The 21,275-nt window shown below is 36.6% G+C and overlaps 1 protein-coding gene across 1 annotated transcript in view; it reads right to left on the reverse strand.

Moving 5' to 3' along the window:
- Positions 1 to 21,275, reverse strand: part of LOC131238838 (uncharacterized) — a 99,398-nt gene that overhangs the window by 40,464 nt on the left and 37,659 nt on the right. Inside the window, exon 5 of the mRNA XM_058236435.1 lies at positions 622 to 630. Within this exon, the coding sequence (XP_058092418.1) occupies positions 622 to 630 (9 nt within the window). The remainder of the gene's footprint in view (positions 1 to 621; positions 631 to 21,275) is intronic.

A 21,275-nucleotide genomic window follows, 5' to 3' on the forward strand; every position in this document is an offset into this window, starting at 1 on the left:
CCTGTCAACTCGATAAGTCGAAATAGCCAAAATGTGTCCAAAGATTTAAACCAGAAATATTGTGATTTTGACTTGTCAACCCGATTTGTCAATCTGTCGACCTGTCGAACTAGATTTTAACCTATCAACAAGATATGTCGGCCTATCTAAAATGACAGAAAACACATAACAAGCAATCTGGAATATTATTTTGATCTATCTAAATCGATAGAAATCAGCTAGTAAGCAATCTGGAATTTTTGGCAAAATTTTGACCTATCGGCCATATTTGTTGACCCAATGGAACTATGTTGAATTTTATCTATTTCTTATTGGGTTTATTCTAATCCATGTGTGTTAGGAATGTATTTGATATACATCATACATCAGACCCTGAATTTGGAAAAAACTCATCCTCGAGTTTGATTCACGATACGTATTCAACTTCATCTTGTTCTTCAGTAGACTTGGTTCACGATACTTATACTGGTTTGCTAAATTGAAAGTCCTTAGTTTTTAAGAGGCGTGATCATTGATTTTCTTATGGAAAATAACATGGCCTATCTTCTTATCATCAACTTGTTATACAACATAGTCGAAAAAAATTTCCTTGCGTAAGTGAACCAACACATTATCATCCACTTGAAACACCTTTTGGCACCAATGTATGTTAGGCTCTTCCATGCACTTGACATTTGACACCTGAGGTGGCACAACACATGTACTCACGCACTCCTTGAATTGACACTTATAGATTAGTTCCTCCTCTTATGGCTTCAAGATCCTACATTCTTTCCAATAATATGGCCGATTAGGTAAACTTGCTCTTGGTTCAAGATCAATATAGTTTTGTAGATCTTGTATGGGAAGTAATTCCTTAGAAAGTTCATCGGGTACATTTGTCTTGAATTCCTGCAATAATGATTTCAAATTCTTTAAGATGTTTACGGGCTTCACATCTTTGTCCTTTTTAAATGATGCATCTACATCTCCCATCTCCTCAAATTGTTTAAGGAAATCCTGTTTAGTTATAAGAGACTATCTCTCTACTTTATAAGTCTTAGGATGGTTCTCCATTTCCTCAGGGACCACATGTACTCCACTGATGAATCTGAATGCCTGTTGCGGCTTCACCTTGACTAGGTCACCTCTTGCCTTCAAACAATGGGATTTCTCTACATAAACCCTCACTGATTGGCTATCTTTGCCTCTCGCCAACAAACAATATGATTTCTTTACATAACACCTCACTTGTCAGCTATCCTGCCAATAATTTTGGTTTTCTTTGAATAATAACTTTTTGTAAACGCTAAAGAGGAATTGAGCATGCAACAACTACTTCATGCACGACCATGAGTGAATTTGCACCTTCATTTGTCTCGTCCATTCGAATTGAAGCTACACCCACCAAGCCAAAGCTCTGCTTTTCAACTTGTAAGCCACAAGCTTAACCTTCTTCTCTTCAGCAACATCCATGTAATCAAAGAAGTGTTTGACTTCGAGTAGGCCATTAAAACTAGGAAGTTTGACTTTCATCTTGAATTCCTAATCCATTTGATATATTCGATCAAAGCCTCATTCAGGATTTTGGGGAATCATGTCACTGGATCCCACCTTCTCGGGTGCGATTATGCAATTCACGATTGGCATCGGCCTACGATCAGTGCGATTACGAATTTCATTAGCTACTAGGGGTAGATTATTGCCACAAATACAGAGCTGCCCTAGAGCCTTCATCATGTAATCGATGACACCCTGCAACCCTTACATAACTTGCTGATTTTCTCGCTGCACCGCTTCGAAAGCCGCGGTCGTTAAAAGAAAATTCCCTGGAGCACTGTCCATGTGAATGTTGCTTGACCCATCATTAGAAGCCATATATCTGAGGAGAAAGCCTTGTTATGATGCCAAATGATGCAGGGGAGGACATGATGATGTAGATCACCATCTTCCCCAATCGATAAACACCTTAAATCTACAAGGCCCTCTTAAATCCATAAGAGCTTTCTTGAATCCATATGAAGAAAGAAGAAAAATTCTAAGGAATTAATTTATTGAATGAATAATAAAAATGAATTTAAAACCCTTTAAATGACCCTAAACAAACTCTAAAAATGTAATCAAAAGGTTCCAATCAAATAAGGAAACAAATTTTTAAAAAACATGTAAATTTCTTCCGTCTGTTGAGGTCAAAACAACCAAAAAGTGTCCAGAGATTTAAACCAGAAATTCTGTAATTTTTAACCTATCGACCCGATTTGTTGATCTGTTGAACTGGATTTCGACCTCTCAACAAGATATGTCGACCTCTCTAAACTAGCAGAAATCAGCTAACAAGCAATCTGGAACATTATTTTGACTTGTCTAAACTGATAGAAATCACTAAGCAAGCAATATAGAATTTTTGGTGGAATTTTGACCCATCGACCATATTTGTCGACCTGATGGAACTATGCTAAATTTTATCGATTTCTCCTTGGGTTTACTTCGATTCATGTGTGTTAGGAATTCTCATTATCCACGTCCTACATTAGACCCCTCAACTTGGAAAAAACTCATCCTAAAGTTTGGTTCATGATACGTGTTCAACTTCCTCAAGTTCTTCAACGAACTTGGTTCACAATACTTATACTGGGCTGCTACATTGAAAGCCCTTGGTTTGATATAGGCCTGATCATTGATTTTCTTAAGGATCAGAATATGGCTTATCTTCTTATTATCAACTTGTTACATGACACAATTAGAAAATTTTCCTTGAACAAACGAACTAGAACATTATCATCCCTTGAAACACGTTCTGGCACTAGTGGTTTTAGCCTCTTCCTTGTACTTAACGTTTGACACCTGAGCTGGAATAACACATGTACTCATGCTCTCCTTGACTTGACCCTTATGGATCAGTTCCTCCTCTTGTGGCTTCAAGATCCCACATTCTTTTTTATAATATGGGTAATTGGGAAAACTTGCTCATGGGACAAGATCAATGTGGTTTTTTAGATCTTGTATGGGAGGCAATTCCTTAGAATGTTTACTAGATACAATTGTCTAGATTTCCTGCAATAATGATTATAAATTCTCTGAAATGTTCATGGGCTCCACATCTTTGTCCTTTTTAACTGATGCATCTACATCCCCATCTCCTCAAATTGCTTGACGAAATCCTATTCAGTTATGAGAGATTACCTCTCCACTTTTGAAGTCTTGGGTTGGTTCTCTATTTCCATAGGGATCACATGTACTCCATTGATGAATACGGGGGCTTGTTGTGATTTCACCTCGACTAGGTCACCTCTTTCCTTCAAATAATGGGATTTCTCTGTATAACCCCTCACCAATTGGGTATCTTTGCCTCTCGCTAACAAAATGACGCAGGGATGAATGTGATGAGGTTGAGCACCATCTTCCTTAGGGGGATAATTGTTTTGAATCCATGGAACTTCTCTAGACTCCTGACGGAGAAACCTTGAATCCACGAGGAAAAGAAACTAGAAATAATTCTAAAATATTTGAAAGAAATTCATTAATGATTGAAATAAATGAGTCTATAGCCCTTTAAATAGGGATACCAAGCCTTGGAAGAAGTTTAGGAATTAAACTATAACTAAAACTCCCTAAAATTCGTAACTTACTATAAATAATAAATTTACTATTTATAGTAAGTGTAAGTACTATATTGAATAAAACACAGCTCTATTTGTCAAATTTCATTTAGACAAAACAGCTTATGAAGTGGTTCGTCTAATGTGGATCAAGATGGAAAGTTTAAGACTATACTTCAAGACAAGTAGTGGATCAAGATGGAAAGTTCAAGACTCTACTGAAGTTCAAGATGACTGAGTTCAAGTTCTACTACACTTCTAGTAGAAGATCAAGCTCCATTTTTAACTTCAAGCTCTATTGAAGATTCAAGTAGAAGAACAAGTTCCATGAAGGTCAAGCTAGTTTAATAGTTCAGTCATATCAGGTATATGAAACCCTAGAAAGACCTTAGGCCTAGGTTCTTTCAAAACATAACTCAAATAGGTTTCTATACTTATGTTAGGCTAAAATTTGGCTAGTCTAGGATAAGGTTTGACTAGTCTAAGGAATCTTCGACCAGTCCTAGTTTAAATTCCAGAAAAATGGATTTTTTCGTTAGTTCTTCGACCAGACGAGTAGGCAGTTCAACCAGTTGAAGAGAGGCCTTCGACCAGCCGAGGGTTGCTCGACTCGAAGTCAAGCGACTAAATTTTTGGCACCCTCGACCAGTCGAAGTTCTATTTTATCCGATCGCGCTCAAAATTTGAAAATCTGTTGGAACTTAGACGAGTCAAAGAATGTCTTAGATGAGTCGAAGCAACAACTTTTCTGCCTATAAATAGAGGCCTTCTCTCAATCCGAAAATACAATTGAAGTACATTAAATCCATCATCATGAGGGATAGAAACCCCTATTATACTCAAGCTATTGCACGGTATTTATAAACTTTTAAATAGCTTATTTGTTTTAATTCATAAATCTCTTATTCTTTGAATTCCATTTTATAAAGAGAGTAGATGCTCTTCTTTGAGATCATATGGAATTCAAACAAGTAGCTTTTGGTTTGAATCTATTTAAAATCAATCTAGAACCTTGAACCCTTGTCTATGTGACTAAATATTGAACAATATATGACAAGAGAAACGGTTCTACGGCTACATCGACTGCTACATCTTCAAAGGTGAAGATAAGTATATTTTGTCTTTTGTATTTTGGTTTTATTAAGATAACTAGAAAATCTCATTTGTTGGTTTTCCTGAGATAGCCAAAAAATCTCAGTGAGGAGTTTTTGTGTTTGTAATTGCCCTTTAAAATCACAACTATATCAGGTTTTAAGGTGACCTTTTGAAAACTTGGTTTATAGTGAAAGCCAATATCACGTGGATAGTGATTATTGGGAGTGGAGTAGGTGTGGCTGTTTGAGAACAGTTGTTGTATACATCGAACCATTATAACTCTTTGTGTGGTGGTGAATGTTTACTTTTTGCATTTGTGGAGAATTGTTGTAATTTTATTTATGCAAAAGTGGTGAATGTTTGTAATAGATACCTTTATTTTCTTTTGCTTGGTTTAAGATCTTGATTCTTACAATCGTTCATAAAATAAGGTTGTCCTACCTAAACTTTGTTTTTGGTGTAGGTTGTCCTACGAAATAGTTTGAATCAATTTTTCAATACTAGTTCAATTGAGTTTTCTTTCTTATTTATTATTTCACCACTTTAATTTTTATTTGGTATAGTCCTATTCACCCCCCTTCTAGAACTTCTTAAGCTTGCCTTTTCAAGTGGTAGCAGAATTAAGTTGCTCATTTTTTTTAATCAAATTCCTTGAGTTAAAAGATCTAGAGCTTTCATAATGTCAAATTTCGATAGCTTGTCTATTAGCAGGCCACCACCTTTTGATGGCTCTAACCATGCATACTAAAAAACAAGAATGAGGATTTTTCTAAAATCCTTAGATGAAAGCGTGTGGCAAACCATTGTAACCAAATGGAAACCTCCTATGACTGAGATAATAGCCAAAGATGGACCCAAGTCCATGAGAGAAATTACATTCTACTTATGAACTGGATCTCAGAAAAGTGAAAGCAGTGTAAATGCTAAGGCCTTAGATGACATAACTTGCGCTCTATCGCCTGATGAATTCAAGAGAATTATTTCATGCAATATAGCCAAACAAGCCTGGGATATTCTTAAAATGACACATGAAGGAACTACTATAGTCAAGAAATCAAAAGTCCAACTCCTCACTACTAGATTTGAGGAGATTCGTATGGAAGAAAATGAAACTTTCATAGACTTCTATACGAAACTAAATGATATAGTAAATTCCATGTGGGTCTAAGAGATGGAATTCCAGAAAGCAAGGTCTATGCAAAAATACTGCGATCTCTTCCTAATAGATTCAACTTTAAGGTCACTGCCATTCAAGAATATAAAGGTTGAGGATTTAGTTGGCTCTCTCCAAACGTATGAGTTAAATTTTAAAGCTCCTAAAGGTAAGTCCATTGCTCTTAAATCATCTAAATCTGTTTCAAAAGAAAAATTTTGTAATTCTGATTTTGAAGATACAGAAGATGATATGGCATTGCTAGCTAAGAAATTTTATAGAATTTTCAAAAATATGAAAAGATCATATTTTCAAAAACCATCTGATAAAAGAAAAGGAAAATCTAAGTCTTGGAAATCTATAAAGGACAGTCAATGTTTTAACTGTCATGAATATGGGCACTTAGCAAATAAATGTCCTAAAAGGGATAAGTTAAATAGAAAGGGCATGATAGCTACTTGGGATGAATCATCTGGCTTTGAAAGTTCTTCTGAGTCTGATGAATCAGAGCAAGAAAAATCAAATGATGTAAAAGCCCTTATGAATATAGCTAGAGTCACCTTCTTAGATAAATGTAACATATCTGATTATAAAAATCTCAGGAGTGACCCTAAAAATGAAAATGAAGATGATCTTCAAGATACCTATAATGCCTTATACAGGGAAAGTTGTAAAATTGCTGTCAAACTGAAAATTAAAAGATAGAAATATCTTAAGTTAAAAGAAGAACTTGAAAATAATGTTTTACAAAAATCTCATCTTTCAAATTGTTTTGAAAAAACAAAACTAGACTTAAATTTCAAAACTTCATAATTACAAAAAATCATAACTGAAAATGAGAAACTAAAACTCGAAGTTTCTTCCCTTTTGAGTTCTAAGGATACTTGGAGATATACCCACGGAGACTTAAAACTGGAAAATTTATTATCATCATCCAGAAAATGTAGCGACAAGTCAGGTCTAGGCTATATCAAGAATGATTTTTTAAAAATTAAGAATTCAGCTCCTACATTTATAAAAGGAGAATCCTCAAAATCTAAAGGTAAGAATTTGAGAAATTATGGTCGAAATGATTCCAAAAATTCAAAACCTCTTTAAGTTTCTAAAATTAACTCTAAAGCCATCGGCTATAGAAATCAAAGATATAGCAAACCACCTTTAGCTGAAAAAATAGTGGACTTACTCAAAGAGCTTCTAAATTCCAACTCAGATGGAATCGGAGTTAATAGAAAGTGGAGAAATTTGTACTCACAAAAATAGAGAAAATCCAATGGAACTCCTAAACCCATAACTATAATGAAATGGGTTCCAAAGGTTACATGTCTTGTTGCCCACACAACTTTCAAAGCCACTAGCCATTCAAAATGGTACCTGGATAGTGGATGTTTAAGACATATGACAAGTGACAAAGCGATATTCACCAACTTCAAAGAAGTAAATGACGGCTTGGTTACTTTCGGTGAAGGAAGCAACTACAAAATCATAGGCCAAGGTACTGTTCAACTCTCTAATCTTCCTCCCTTTGAGAATGTACTGTATGTTGAAGGTCTAAAACATAACCTTCTAAGTATATTTCAAATCTGCGATAACAAACATAGTGTAGAACTTACAAATCACAGATGTGAGATTATAAATGAGAAGGGAAGTGTGATATTAAATGGTCGTAGGACTTCTGAGAATTGCTACATTATGAATGACTCATGCTCTTTTAACTTTCTTGTTACATGGTCCAAAAAGACGAAATAGAACTTTGGCATAAACATCTTGGACATGTTGACTTTAGAGATCTTTATAGATTGAGCAAGAGCAATCATATCCATGGTTTACCCAAATTAAAAAAAGGTAGAAAATTTTTGTGGCGCATGTCAAGCAAATTAGGAGTAGTCACAAGAAAGTGAACTCCTTAGCCACAGTCAAACCTCTTGAACTACTCCATATGGACTTAGTAGGACCAATGAGAATGGAGAATAGAAGTGGAAAGAAGTATTTTCTGATTATTTTTTATGATTTTACCAGATATACTTGGGTAGCCTTCTTGAGAGAGAAATCAAAGACTCTCGATGAAGTCAGAAAAATTTTAAAACGAATTCAGACTGAAAAAGAAGTACATGTGATCAAAATCAGAAGTGATCATGCTACTGAGTTTGAAAATAGTAATTTTGAGAAGTACTATTCTGACCATGGTATATCAAATGAGTTCTCGGCTCCTAAAATACCTCAACAGAATGGAGTTGTTGAAAGAAATAACAAAGTGTTACAGGAAATGACCAATGTAATGTTAAATGGTATGAACTTACAAAAAAACTTATGGGCTGAAGCTGTTAATATTGCTTGCTACATTATAAATCATGTGTATGTTAGAAAAGCCCAAGATAAAACAACATATGAGTTATGGTTCAATAAGAAGCCAACAGTCAAATACTTTTAAACTTTTAGAAGTAAATGTTTCATTTTACGTGACTGAAAAAATTTAAAAAATTTCATGGCTAAGAGTGATGAGGGAATATTCTTAGGTTATTCTCTAAATAGTCGAGCATATCATGTTCTTAACAAAAGAACATGGGTGATTGAGGAATCTATTAACGTAGTAATTGACGATCACCTAATTACACTCGCACCAAGTCAAGATGATGATGAAGTCAACATTATCGATAAACATGATTCTTCATCTAAATCAAATAATGTTGAATTAAGATCAGTCAAAGACCATCCGAATGATAAGATATTAGGTAACCCTTGTACTGGTGTTCAGATAAGAAGACAGTTAGAAAATATCTGTAATTACGTCTGCTTTACGTCTCAAATTGAACCAGCAAATGTAAAAGAAGAACTTGCAGATGAAAGTTAGATATTGTCGATGAAAGATGAGTTAAATCAATTTGTCAGAAATGATGTTTAGCATTTGGTTCCTAGACCTTCTGATAAACAAATAATCGGAACCGAATAGATTTTGAAGAACAAATATGATGAAATGGGAAATATCATTAGAAACAAGGTATGACTGGTTATACAAGGCTACACTCAGATATAAGGAATTGACTATGATGAAACCTTTACACCAGTTGCACGCCTTGAATCCATTAGATTATTTATTTCAATTACTTGTTATAAGAAATTTAAAATATATCAAATGGATGTTAAAAGTGTGTTTCTAAATGGTGATTTATATAAAGAAGTATATGTTGAACAACCTAAGGGTTTTAAGGACCCTAAACTTTTAGATCATGTGTACCGTCTTACAAAGGCACTTTATGATTTAAAACAAGCTCCCTGGGCATGGTACAAAAAGTTGACTAAATTCTTACTGAGTCACAACTTTATCATGGGAAGTGTTGATAAAACTTTATTTGTTAAAAAATATAATGAACATATATTGATAGTACTGATCTACGTTGATGATATTATTTACAGATCTACAAGTATTAACTTGTCCATTGAGTTTGCAGATCTGATGAAATCCAAGTTTAAAATGAGTATGGTTGGAGAACTAAATTACTTTCTTAGATTATAAGTAAAACAACAGAAAGATGGTATATTTATCTCTCAAACCAAGTATGCTTTGAATCTGGTAAAAAAGTTAGGTTTGAAAATAGGAAAAAGTTTGATACTCCTATGAGTACAACTCTCAAACTTTCCAAGGATGAATCAGGTAAATGTATAAACTCCCGTCTATATCGAAGTATGATTGGTAGTCTTCTATACTTAACTGCTAGTAGACCTAATATTACTTTTAGTATTGGAATATGTGTTAGATTTCAATCTGATCCTAAAGAATCACATCTAATCATTGTTAAATGGATAATCAGATATGTCGCAAGTATTGCTAATTTCGATTTATGGTACCCACATGATACAATTATACAACTTGTTGGATATACTGATGCAGATTGGGTAGGAAACATCGATGATAGAAAATCTACCAGTGGTGGATGTTTCTACGTAGGAAATTGTTTAGTTTCCTGACTCAACAAGAAACAAAATTCTGTATCACTTTCAACTGCTGAAGCCGAATATATTGCAGCTGGTAATACTAGTACCTAGTTGATCTAGATGAAAAGTATGTTAGCTGATTATAGGATTGCGCAAGATACAATGATGTTATATTGTGATAACTCAAGCACAATTAATATTTTAAAGAATCATATTCAACATTCTCGTATGAAACATATTGACATTCGATATCATTATATTCAAGAATTAGTTGAGGATAAGAGTATTTTATTATAGTATATTTTGACTAAAAAGCAGCTTGCAGACATAATGACCAAACCGCTCGATATGAATAGATATTCCAAGTTAAAGCATGATATTGGTTTGTATACTTTTAATTAATTAAATCATATTTCTTATACATTTTTGTTTATTATATGCTTATAATTTTTAAATTTTAAAAATATTTTTTTTAAGCTGCTTGACAGGTCAAGTACATCCTCGACCAGTCAACCTTCAACGGGTCAAGGACCATACTCGACCAGTCGAGGTGCACCGATTTGCTCATTAAAAGGGGGAAAAACACATTTTTATTTCATTTTTTCCTTTCTTCCTCGACTAGTCATGGCTTCACTCATCGAACTCGTCTCCAAATCTTCGTTATAAGTGGTCAATTTCCAATTTCCTTCTAGATTTGGGTTCCTCTTTACTAGTTAATCTTCCATTTGTGGTTTATTTGTGATTTACATCCTTTATTTAGTGAGTTTTAAGTAAAAATATGATTTAAGCCAAACCAATCTATCCTCTTTAATATTCTCTTTTGTAATCTCTACATAGAGTATCGCACTAAGAAGAAGGCTACTCACAAGGGCCCTAGCAGCTCCTCCAGGTCGACTCCAGTTAGGGTGAGAACCCTAAGATCTCCTGAAGAAGATTCGGAGCATGTTAGGGATTTTCGCTCTAAGGAATTATCATAGAAAGGAATGTAAATGTAGATCACATTGCACCATTCCATCTTTTGCCTATCCTTACTGCTATTGGTTGGGAAAATATTCTCGGTTTGGGCAGAATGGCTTATAGCTCCATAGTACAAGGCATGTATGCTTTTATAGGCGATTTGTCCCTTGAAAATCTTACATTTTCTATTAATTTTTTAGAATGGACAGTCCCTATAGATCACCACTTGATTTCAAGTTTGCTTGATATAAATGTCAATGATGATGGCATCCCCATTGCCACTTTTACTGAGAAAATCACAGAAACTAAGCGACGGGCAATCACTCACAAATTATGTCGATTTAATGCTTAATAGAGTTCTGGCAATGCCCTCCGTGCTAACTAGATGCTTCCTAAATATAAAGTCATACATCACATTTTCACGTCCAATGTGTATCCACGATTTGGGAATAAGTTTGAACTTACTCCCTTCATGACTCGGGTTCTTCACGCTGCTGTGTCTGGTATTGCTATTTGTCTTCCTTCTTTGATGTGTTATTTGATTATCTAATTTCGTATCCATCCTGGTCATGGGTCAATACCTTTTGCCTATCTCATGACAAGCCTTACTATTTATTGCAATGTTGTCATTTCATCGACCGAGGCACTAGAGTCAGCTCTACCATTTTATAATACAAATATACATAAAATGAACTTGGCATTCCTTCCCAACAAGAGAGATGAAGGAGAAGGAGAAGGAGAAGGAGAAGATGCGCCTTTACTAGAGGACACATCCATGGACGACATATTTTCCAAGCTTGATGAATCGGATGATGAAGCTGATCCTGACTATCAACCTTCTTAGGTTGATGATCGGCTCAAGTGATTGGAAGAGAAAGTTGTTGAGTTAAAGGTATCCTAAGATAATCTGGCAGAAGTCACAAATCATTTATGAAATATATACGAAATTATTTTCTTCGCACTACCAAGGGACTTCACCAGATTGATCATTATATACCTCCTTCATCTTCCTCTAGATCCGATTAGGCTGATTTACATTTATCTTTGGGTTGTATAACTTTAACTTTGTGTGTGCTTGGTGATAACTCTCAAACTCTACTCTCTTAATGCTTCTTGATGACATTTTGATAACTCCTTTAATTGACATGTTTATATGCATTTTCTTCTTTTTATTCTACTGATTCTGTTGTGGTTATTAATTATAATCACATGAGTGTTCTTCCCTCTGTCATTTTTTGACAAAAAGGGGGAGATGATTGATAATTATTAACCAAGTAGAATGAATGAAGATGCGCATTATATGAATGTTGATATATGGTTGGAGTTTTGCATTAGACTGCAAAATGTATATGTCATAATACAGGGAAAAGCTAACATTGAGGCGGGTAGTAAGGTGAGTAGTAAAGTTTTTGCACATTCATTAAAGCTGCACCAAATCTTCTATAACATGGAATTCAAGATGTCATTCTAGTTGTTGTAATAATAAGTGTTTTGTCACAAATTTGAGAAAGGGAGAGATTCTAAGTACTATATTGAATAAAGCACACCTCTATTTGTCAAATTTCATTTAGACAAAACAGCTTATGAAGTAGTCTGTCTAATGTGGATCAAGATGGAAAGTTCAAGACCATACTTCAAGACAAGTAGTGGATCAAGATGGAAAGTTCAAGACTCTACTGAAGTTCAAGATGACTGAGTTCAAGTTCTACTACACTTCTAGTAGAAGATCAAGCTCCATCTTTAACTTCAAGCTCCATTGAAGATTCAAGTAGAAGAACAAGTTCCATGAAGGTCAAGCTACTTCAATAGTTCAGTCATATCAAGTATATCAAACCATAGAAAGACCTTAGGCTTAGGTTCTTTCAAAACATAACTCAAATGGATTTCGATACTTATGTTAGGCTAAATTTCGACTAGTCTAGGCTAAGTTCGGCTAGTCTAAGTTGTGGCTTGACCAGTCTAAGGAATCTTCGACCAATCCTAGTTTAAATTCTAGAAAAATGGATTTTTCCGTTACTTCTTTGACTAGTCGAGCAGGTTGCTCCATCAGTCCAACAGAGGCCTTCGAACAGTTGAGGGTTGCTCGACTCGAAGTCCAACGACTAAATTTTGGCACCTTCGACGAGTTGAAAACCATGCTTGACCAGTCGAACAGGGCCCTCAACCAATTGAGTAGGGCCTTCGACCAGTCGAAGTTCTATTTTATCCGATCATGCTAAAAATTTGAAAATCTGTTGGAACTTAGATGAGTCGAAGCAACAACTTTTCTGCCTATAAATAGAGGCCTTCTCCCAATCCGAAAATATAATTGAAGTATATCAAATTCATCATTAAGAGAGATAGAAGCCCCTATTCAAGCTATTGTAAGGTATTTATAAACTTTTAAATAACTTATTTTTTTAAATCCTAGATCTCTCATTCTTTGAATTTCATTTTATAACAAGAGTAGATACTCTTCTTTGAGATCTTATGGAATTCAAACAAGTAGCCTTTGGTTTGAATCTATTTAAAATCAATCTAGAACTTTAAACCCTTGTCTATGTGATTGAACATTGAACAAGCTACAAAAGAGAAGCGGTTCTACGGTTACATCGACTGATACATCTTCAAAGGTGAAGATAAGTATATTTTGTCTTTCTTATTTTAGTTTTATTCATATAGGTAGAAAATCTCATTTGTTGGTTTTCCTGAGATAGCCAGAAAATCTCAGTGAGGGATTTTTATGTTTGTGACAGACCTTTTGTAAGGCCCGTATCTTAGTCCGTACCATTCCTAAGACTTCCGCGATCCTTCTCGTTAAATTCTGGCGACCCGCAACTTGTAATCGGCATTTGCGCATGACCCTAAGTCGCATCCCATAGATCTAAGTTGACTCAACCTGAGACTTGTACCATTACGACCGTGCCATCGTCGCGTTTCCAACGATGCATCTTATGCACTGATGTGATACCCATGCCAGGAGTTGTGGGCCCGCGTTTATTTTGAGAAAAACGCCACGGGTTACAAATTTCGAGAGAATCTTTACCCAAACATCACATCAATCAATCAAGTATACATCCCATCACAACTCATACCTAGCCCATCCCTCTCTTACCAACAAGGCATGTCACCCATCCCTCTCTCATCCAAAGTCAACTCTCAGCCCCATCCCTCTCTTACACACCCATCTCTCTCTTACACCACCATCCCTCTCTCCCATCCATCACTCCATCCCATCTCATTCTCCACCATTTTTCTCAAGCTTCCATGAGAGAAAATCCTAAGGAGAGAAAAGAGAACCCAAGATCAAGGCCCACTTTCCTACCCTCAAATCTTACCATCTAACCATCCAAACTTCATCATTCACCCTTAAAGAAGAAGTTTAGGAGCTAAGGATTCCAAGGAGCTAAAGAAGAGACAATCAGTGGGTGATCTTAGGATTTCCACCCTTGCTTTCTATTTGAGGGCCCACTTGTGGTGGGACCCATTTGATGTATGCATTGTATTGAGTAAAGGGAGGGCCCATAGTGGTGGGGTCCCCTCCCCTTCACACGATTCTCTCTCTCTCTCTCTCTCTCTCTCTCTCTCTTCTCTCTTTTGTGATGGTGTGTGGCCCATCTGATCCAAACCATCCACCAAGTAGGGGTCACCCTGCTGACCGTCCAGCGGCAGCAATGCTGCCCGTTTGGGGTAGACCCTAATGAAGGGATAATACAAATATTAGCTTTGATACAAGCTGCTGGTGGGCCACACGTGTGGACCCACCTGATTCATGTATTTTATCCAAGCCATCTATGGCCCACCATGATGTATGTGTGAATCCATGTCGTCCATCCGTGACAGCCACACGTGATGTACGTGTTTCATATCTAGGTTGTCCAAGGCCTGGACATTAGTAGCAAACATCGTCTACTATATTATAATACATATATATATATATATATATAATATCATATGTGGTGGGACCCACCTAATGAGATAGTGGATTGGCTGGAGTACCTTATAGCGGCTATATAGTTGTTATATTGATTTCAGCAAGTTTTGTGGGTTTGTTCATAAGGTATGTGTTTTATCCTATCTGTCCATCTATTTGGCAGATGTGTAGGGCCCAACCCACACGTGCTGCACATGTGGGATGGGGCCCACCTTGATGAATGCATTTTATATCCTCACCATCCACTTGATTGGGATGGTGGGATGCCACCGTGATGCATGTATATCCACGCAGTCCATCGGTTATCTGGACAGGTGGGGCCCACCTTGTGGCATGTGTTTCATCAACATTGTTCATCTGTGGAACCACCATGATTTATGTACTTTATCCCACCATCCATCTAGACGATGGGGATCGCCTATATAGCGGTTGTTTGACGACAGCAAGTTATGTGGGTCTTATCATGAGGTATGTGTTATATCCCAATCGTCCATCTGTGTGGGACCCACCTGTGATGTATGTGTTTCATCCGTCCGTCCTGTAGTCCCACATGATATATGTGTTTTATCTATAACGTCCGTCCATCTGGAAAAGTGACCCAACATGATGTACGTGGGTCATCCATGCTGTTTAATCTTTTGCAGAAATCATTTTATGGCATTACAAAGACGATGAGATAGATTTAAATTTCATATGGGACCCACTTGTTGTATCTGTGTGGCCCACATGATGCATGTGTGTTTCATCCACACCGTCCAAGTAGGGACGGTGGGACACACCATGATGTACGTGTTTCATATCCACGCTTCCCACTCGGTGGGGCCCGTTTACCACACGCAGGGCCCACCTGCCGTATGTACAAGGCCCACTTGATGTATAAAGTTGTCTGTGAGGCCCAATGTGATATATATATATATATATATGTGGCCTTGTGTCAAGTCCAATGTGATGTACATGAGGCCCATGTGGTGAGGCCCAATGTGATGTATATGTGGCTTTTTGTGAGGCCCAATGTGATGCATATGAGGCCTATGTGATGAGGCCCAATTGCGATGTGTGACCCCATCGTAGTGTATGTTTCCTTTGGCCATGATATTTCTAGGCCATGGGCTACCCATATATATAGCCCATCTTGATGTATGTGGGCCATGGGCCGTTTCTTGAGGCCACCATGATCTATGAAATGTTAAGTGTGATGCCCATTCTTGTTCTTAAGTAGTATTCAGGCCATGGGCCCCATTGTATATTAAATTTCTCAATGGGACACTCTCTAAGGAGTAATCGGTGGTTAACTGTCCACATTATAATCCTCCCTAGAGCCCTTTATCATGCCCATTCTCATCTATTGGGCCCTCATAGTGTTTCCTATTTAGCCTTAGTGGGCTACTCAAATCATTGGGCACCCATTGGTGTAATAACCCAAATAAATCTTTACTGTCCAATTTTAACCATTGATCGACGTACCCAATTAGTCTGATATGATTGTCGATCTACAAGATCATTTGGTTCAATCTCAACCATTGATTTGGACATATTCAATCCAACTATTCATTAACCAATAAATCCAACCATATATTTAACCATCCATCCAACAATACAACCATCAAACCGTCCATATGTTGAAATCATCAGAATACTTGTCCATCCATCTAAACTAACAGTCCATCTCGCTCTTCATGTGGCCAGTTACAATTCTACCCATCCATCTCACCACCAATCCACAAGTACATCACGAAGTCCATTCCCCATTCACATATGAACTCATCCAACCATACATTTATTCGTCCATCCATGTATCCATTGATGTGTCCATCGACCTACATCATCCATTTATGTACTATTGACTACATCACAACCGTAGGTTAATGCATACATCATAGCTTGCACATACATGTGGCACATTCACAACAATCGCCTACACACACCTATCACATGTGTGGCATGCACATACATGTGGCACATGCACAACAATCGCCTACACACACCTATCACATGTGTGGCATGCACATACATGTGGCACATGCATGCAGTGCACATGAGATGCATGGTGCATGCATGCATTTAACCAGCCCACGTTGCAAAAATAAATAAATAAAATACAAACAAAAAAACAAACAAACAACATTATGAAAAGAAAAGAAAAGCAAAATGGAGGCATAAATGCATGTGAAGTGTTTATACTTGTGCACACGGTGTAAATCAAAAGAAAAAAAAAACAAAAAAAAAAACGTGACGTACAAAGATTAAAAACGAAAGAAAACTGAAATTTTAGAAGTACATTTATTAATAGCAAACATTGATGTTGTGCTCATTATAAATAAAGAGCAAAGGAAGAGAAGTGGGATGTGTTGTGACGTGAGAAGAGTGAGGAGAGAGAGAAGAGAGAGAGGGAAGAGAGAGAGAGAGAGAGAAAAAAAAGAGTTGCTGGTTATCTACGTTGGAAAGAGGGGGAGAGAAGAGAGAAAAAGGAAGAAAGAAAAGGAGGAGAGAGAAAAAGGAAGAGAGGAACAAAAGAAAAGAAAAAGAAAAGAAAAGAAAATACTTTTTTAAGAAATGTGAGTTTCTCTCACTTGATATTATAAAAATGTTATTTATTTGTTTATTTGTTTGCACTTATAATTAATTATTTTTGTTGCCATCTTAAATGTTCTTTTAATTCAATGTAATTGGTTAGTATGCTTCCTAAAATGTTTTTTAAATTTTATCTTCAATTTTACTTCAGTTGTCGTTATTTTAATATGCCTCAATTCGGCTTTTATATCGCCTTATTGTTAATCATACCCTGAAAATTCATTTTTATTTATTTAGACTTTAAAAAAATTATATTTGAAGGAATTTTGAGTTTATATATAATTTTTATAGATTCTGAGATCTAATTAATTACGTTGCATGTTTATTCATTTTTATTTTTTGTAGAATTTAATCATGTAAGGACAATTTACATTGACCGGAAACTTTATTTTAAGTTTGATAAATTATTGACAACATATATCATGGATTCAACCGAAGAATAGCGATGCTTGTATATTTTTAGAAACATTTGTTTCATGTAATATTCAAATCATTTATGACCAGAATAGATCTTGAAACACCAGAAAATAGGTGGGGCGATCAAGTCCTCTGGGTTGAAAGTCCCAGAAACCCAATTGGTACCTTTTAGAACCTCTATCATAACCTTTGAGTGGGTGAGCATGTCAGGATTGCAAAATGTTCCCACCATTAAGTTCGGTAGGGTAGTAGTCTGATCAACTAATGTATAAATGGGTCCCTCATCACATGCCCTTTGGATGGGTGAGCATGTCATGTGAGAGGTTCCCATTGCCAACTAGGTGTTGTATTGGCGCAGGTGCTGGCCAACCAGTGTAAATTAGCCCTTGTGTTAAAAAGAATAAACTATACATGTTATTATGGATTATAACATATGTTGATTTCATTCATTCATTTTTCTTTAAATTTACATTGAAATATCTTGTTTATTAAATTTCCTTAATTGTTGTTTTACCTAAATAGGTACTGTATCTTTTAATACATTTTTCTTCATGTTATATGTGGTTATTTTGAAACCTGTGTTGAGATTACTCACTAGGCTTCACAGCTTACCCTATTGGGATTTTAAAATTTCAGGATCGGGATCTCATGGAGGAGCTTAAAGAGATTTTCTTTTATTTATTTTTGTTTCTTTATCATTTTCTAAATAAGTGTAATGAACATTAAGTATAGTATGATAGCATGACGATGACATGCGTTTGATGATAATCTTGAATGGTCGGAACATGGACATTTTATTCTTCTTTAAATAAATGTTTGATTATTTAATTTTTGGATTGTTATATTTTATAAATGAGAATCATTTTGTTAATATATGCGTGGATTATGAAATGTAAATATACAAAATATAAGTCATGCTTCAGATACGAAATCAGGATTGAATATACCCGGGTACCAGATTTTGGGGCGTGATAGATTGGTATCAAAGCTTAGGTTTAGAATCATTGAGGACCTAGGGTTTTACTTGAAAACTTAGTCACTTTGAAAATTAGGATATATCCCCTGCGAGTGTTGTTGTGATTAAAACTTAACCTGTAGTATTTTCTTTTAGTGATCCACCCTTATATGATATCTAAAGCTTATTGTTTGATTTAAAACATGTCTGGGAGCTAGCGTGGAGATAGAGGTAGATGTAGAGCCAGTCCTGTGGCAGCCACACCGAGGTCCACCAAAAGTGACCAGTCACTTGATGGGGTTTTCCGTGCTTTAGGTGACATGGCGGCCATTCTTGGACAACACATTTGCCCCGATAATAGAAGAGCCACCTAAGTTGTGTAGGATGGTGTTGGGGGCTTAATAGAGAAATTTAAGAGATTGAAGCCACCTGCTTTCGAGGGTTTGTCGGACCCTATAGAGGCAGAAAAGTGGAAAAAGCAAATAGAGAAGATATTCACTATTTTAGGATGTAATGAGGAGCAAAAGGTTACACTTGCAGTGTTCATGTTAGATGGAGAGGCCAACCACTGGTGGGAGACAATTGCTAGAACAATTGAAGAAGATACTGCATGAACATGGGATATGTTCTATGAGAAGTTCAATGAGAAATACTTTCCTGAGTGTGTACGGGAGCAGAAAGCAGAGGAATTCATAAGCTTAGAACAAGGGGAGATGACTGTAGGCCAATATGAGTCTAAATTTATTGAATTATCCCGTTTTACCCCATATATGATTCAAGATGAAGCTCGCAAAGCTAAGAAGTTTGAGCAAGGTCTGAGAGGGTCAATTCGTAACAAGTTAACTCTACTTAAGCTTAGATTGTATGTAGATGTAGTAGAACAAGCTCTAATGATAGAGCGAGACAACGAAGGATTCTAGAAAAGTCATAACCAGAAGAGAGTAGCGAAGAGCAATGGTAGGGCTACACCGAATACGTATCAAGCACAGGGCGATGCTTCTAACAAGCAGAAGATGATGATAACAAACACCTCAACTCCTGCCCAGCCAATGATCATAATTATAGGTAAATGTTATAACTGCAGAATGGAGGGTCACTCTGCTCATTTTTATAGACGACCACCTCTACAACCACACTATCAAGCACCCTAGTAAATACCTTAAGTCGTAAGCCACACGAAGTAATTGCTCACCTAATGATTTAACGATGGAAGATGTTAGATGCAGTGAAGAAATTTGATGTTCAATTGAATCAGCAAACATCTGTAGCTCGTCTCGTTAACCTAGCCATTCAACCTTCCTTAATTAATAAGGTTATAGAAGCTCAACAACAAGATTCATGGCTACAAGCCAAGGTAATAGAAGCTGAAAAAGGTGATAAGTCGGAATGGAAAGTTGGTACGGATGGTGGATTAAGGTTCTAAGGAAGATTATATATACCAAATGTGGCGGAATTAAAGAAGGAATTTATGGATGAGGCACACCGCACTAAGTTCACAATCCACCCTGGAGGTACAAAGATGTATCGTGATATGTGTAGCCAATATTGGTGGAATAATATGAAGAGGGAGATCGCTAATTTTGTAGCCAAATGTCTCACGTGTCAACAGGTGAAAGCAGAGCATTAGAAGCTGTCAAGGATGTTATAGCCACTACCGATTTTCAAGTGGAAGTGGGAGCACATGTCCGTGGATTTCATTATGGGATTGCCATGGACACGTAATAATCATGATGCAGTTTGGGTCATCGTCGACCGGTTAACTAAGTCCACACATTTTCTTCCTATACATGTTACCTAACCCCTAGAGGAATTATGTAAACTCTATATTAAAGAAATAGTTAGACTACACGGAGTGCCTGTATCTATCATATCCAATCAGGATTCCAGGTTCATGTCCCTTTTTTGGAGAAGTTTACAGAAGGCGCTGGGAACCACTCTTGATTTTAGCACTACTTTTCACCCTCAGACTGACGGGCAGACTGAACGAGTGAATCAGATCCTTCAAGACATGCTCCGAGCTTGCGTGCTTGATTTCAAAGGAAGTCGGGATGATCATTTACCATTGATTAAGTTCTCTTATAATAAAAGCTACCAGATGAGTATCAGGATGGCACCATATGAGGCTTTGTACGGGAGGCCTTGTAGATCTCCAAATTGTTGGGCAGAAGTTAGAGAAGGTAGTTTACTTGGACCAGAGATTATACAAGAGACAACAGAAAAGATTTTTATCATTAGAAACCATTTGCGCGTAGCCCAAAGTCGTCATAAGAGTTATGCAGACAATCGCAGAAGATATCTAGAGTTTACAGTTGGAGATCACGTCTTCTTAAAGATTTCTCCTATGAAGGGCGTCATGAGGTTCGGTAAAAAGGGAAAGTTGGCTCCAAGGTATATAGGTCCGTTTGAGGTTCTAGAGAGGGTTGGTGTTGTCATATATAAGCTTGCTTTACCGCCTTAGTTGTTTGGTATTCATGATATTTTCCATGTGTCGATGTTAAGGAAATATGAGTGGGATGTTTCTCATGTTATAGACTGGCAACCATTAGAGATCCGAGAAGATGCTTCATATATCGAACAACTAATATGTATTCTTGATCAGAAAGACTAAGTGCTTCGATCGAGAGTTATACCGTTAGTCAAGGTTCAGTAGAGTAACCATACCAAGGAAGAGGCTTCTTGGGAACGAGAGGCCGAGATCCAAGAGAA

The sequence above is a fragment of the Magnolia sinica genome, chromosome 3 (assembly GCF_029962835.1).
Source record: "Magnolia sinica isolate HGM2019 chromosome 3, MsV1, whole genome shotgun sequence".
NCBI classification, from domain to species: Eukaryota; Viridiplantae; Streptophyta; class Magnoliopsida; order Magnoliales; family Magnoliaceae; genus Magnolia; species Magnolia sinica.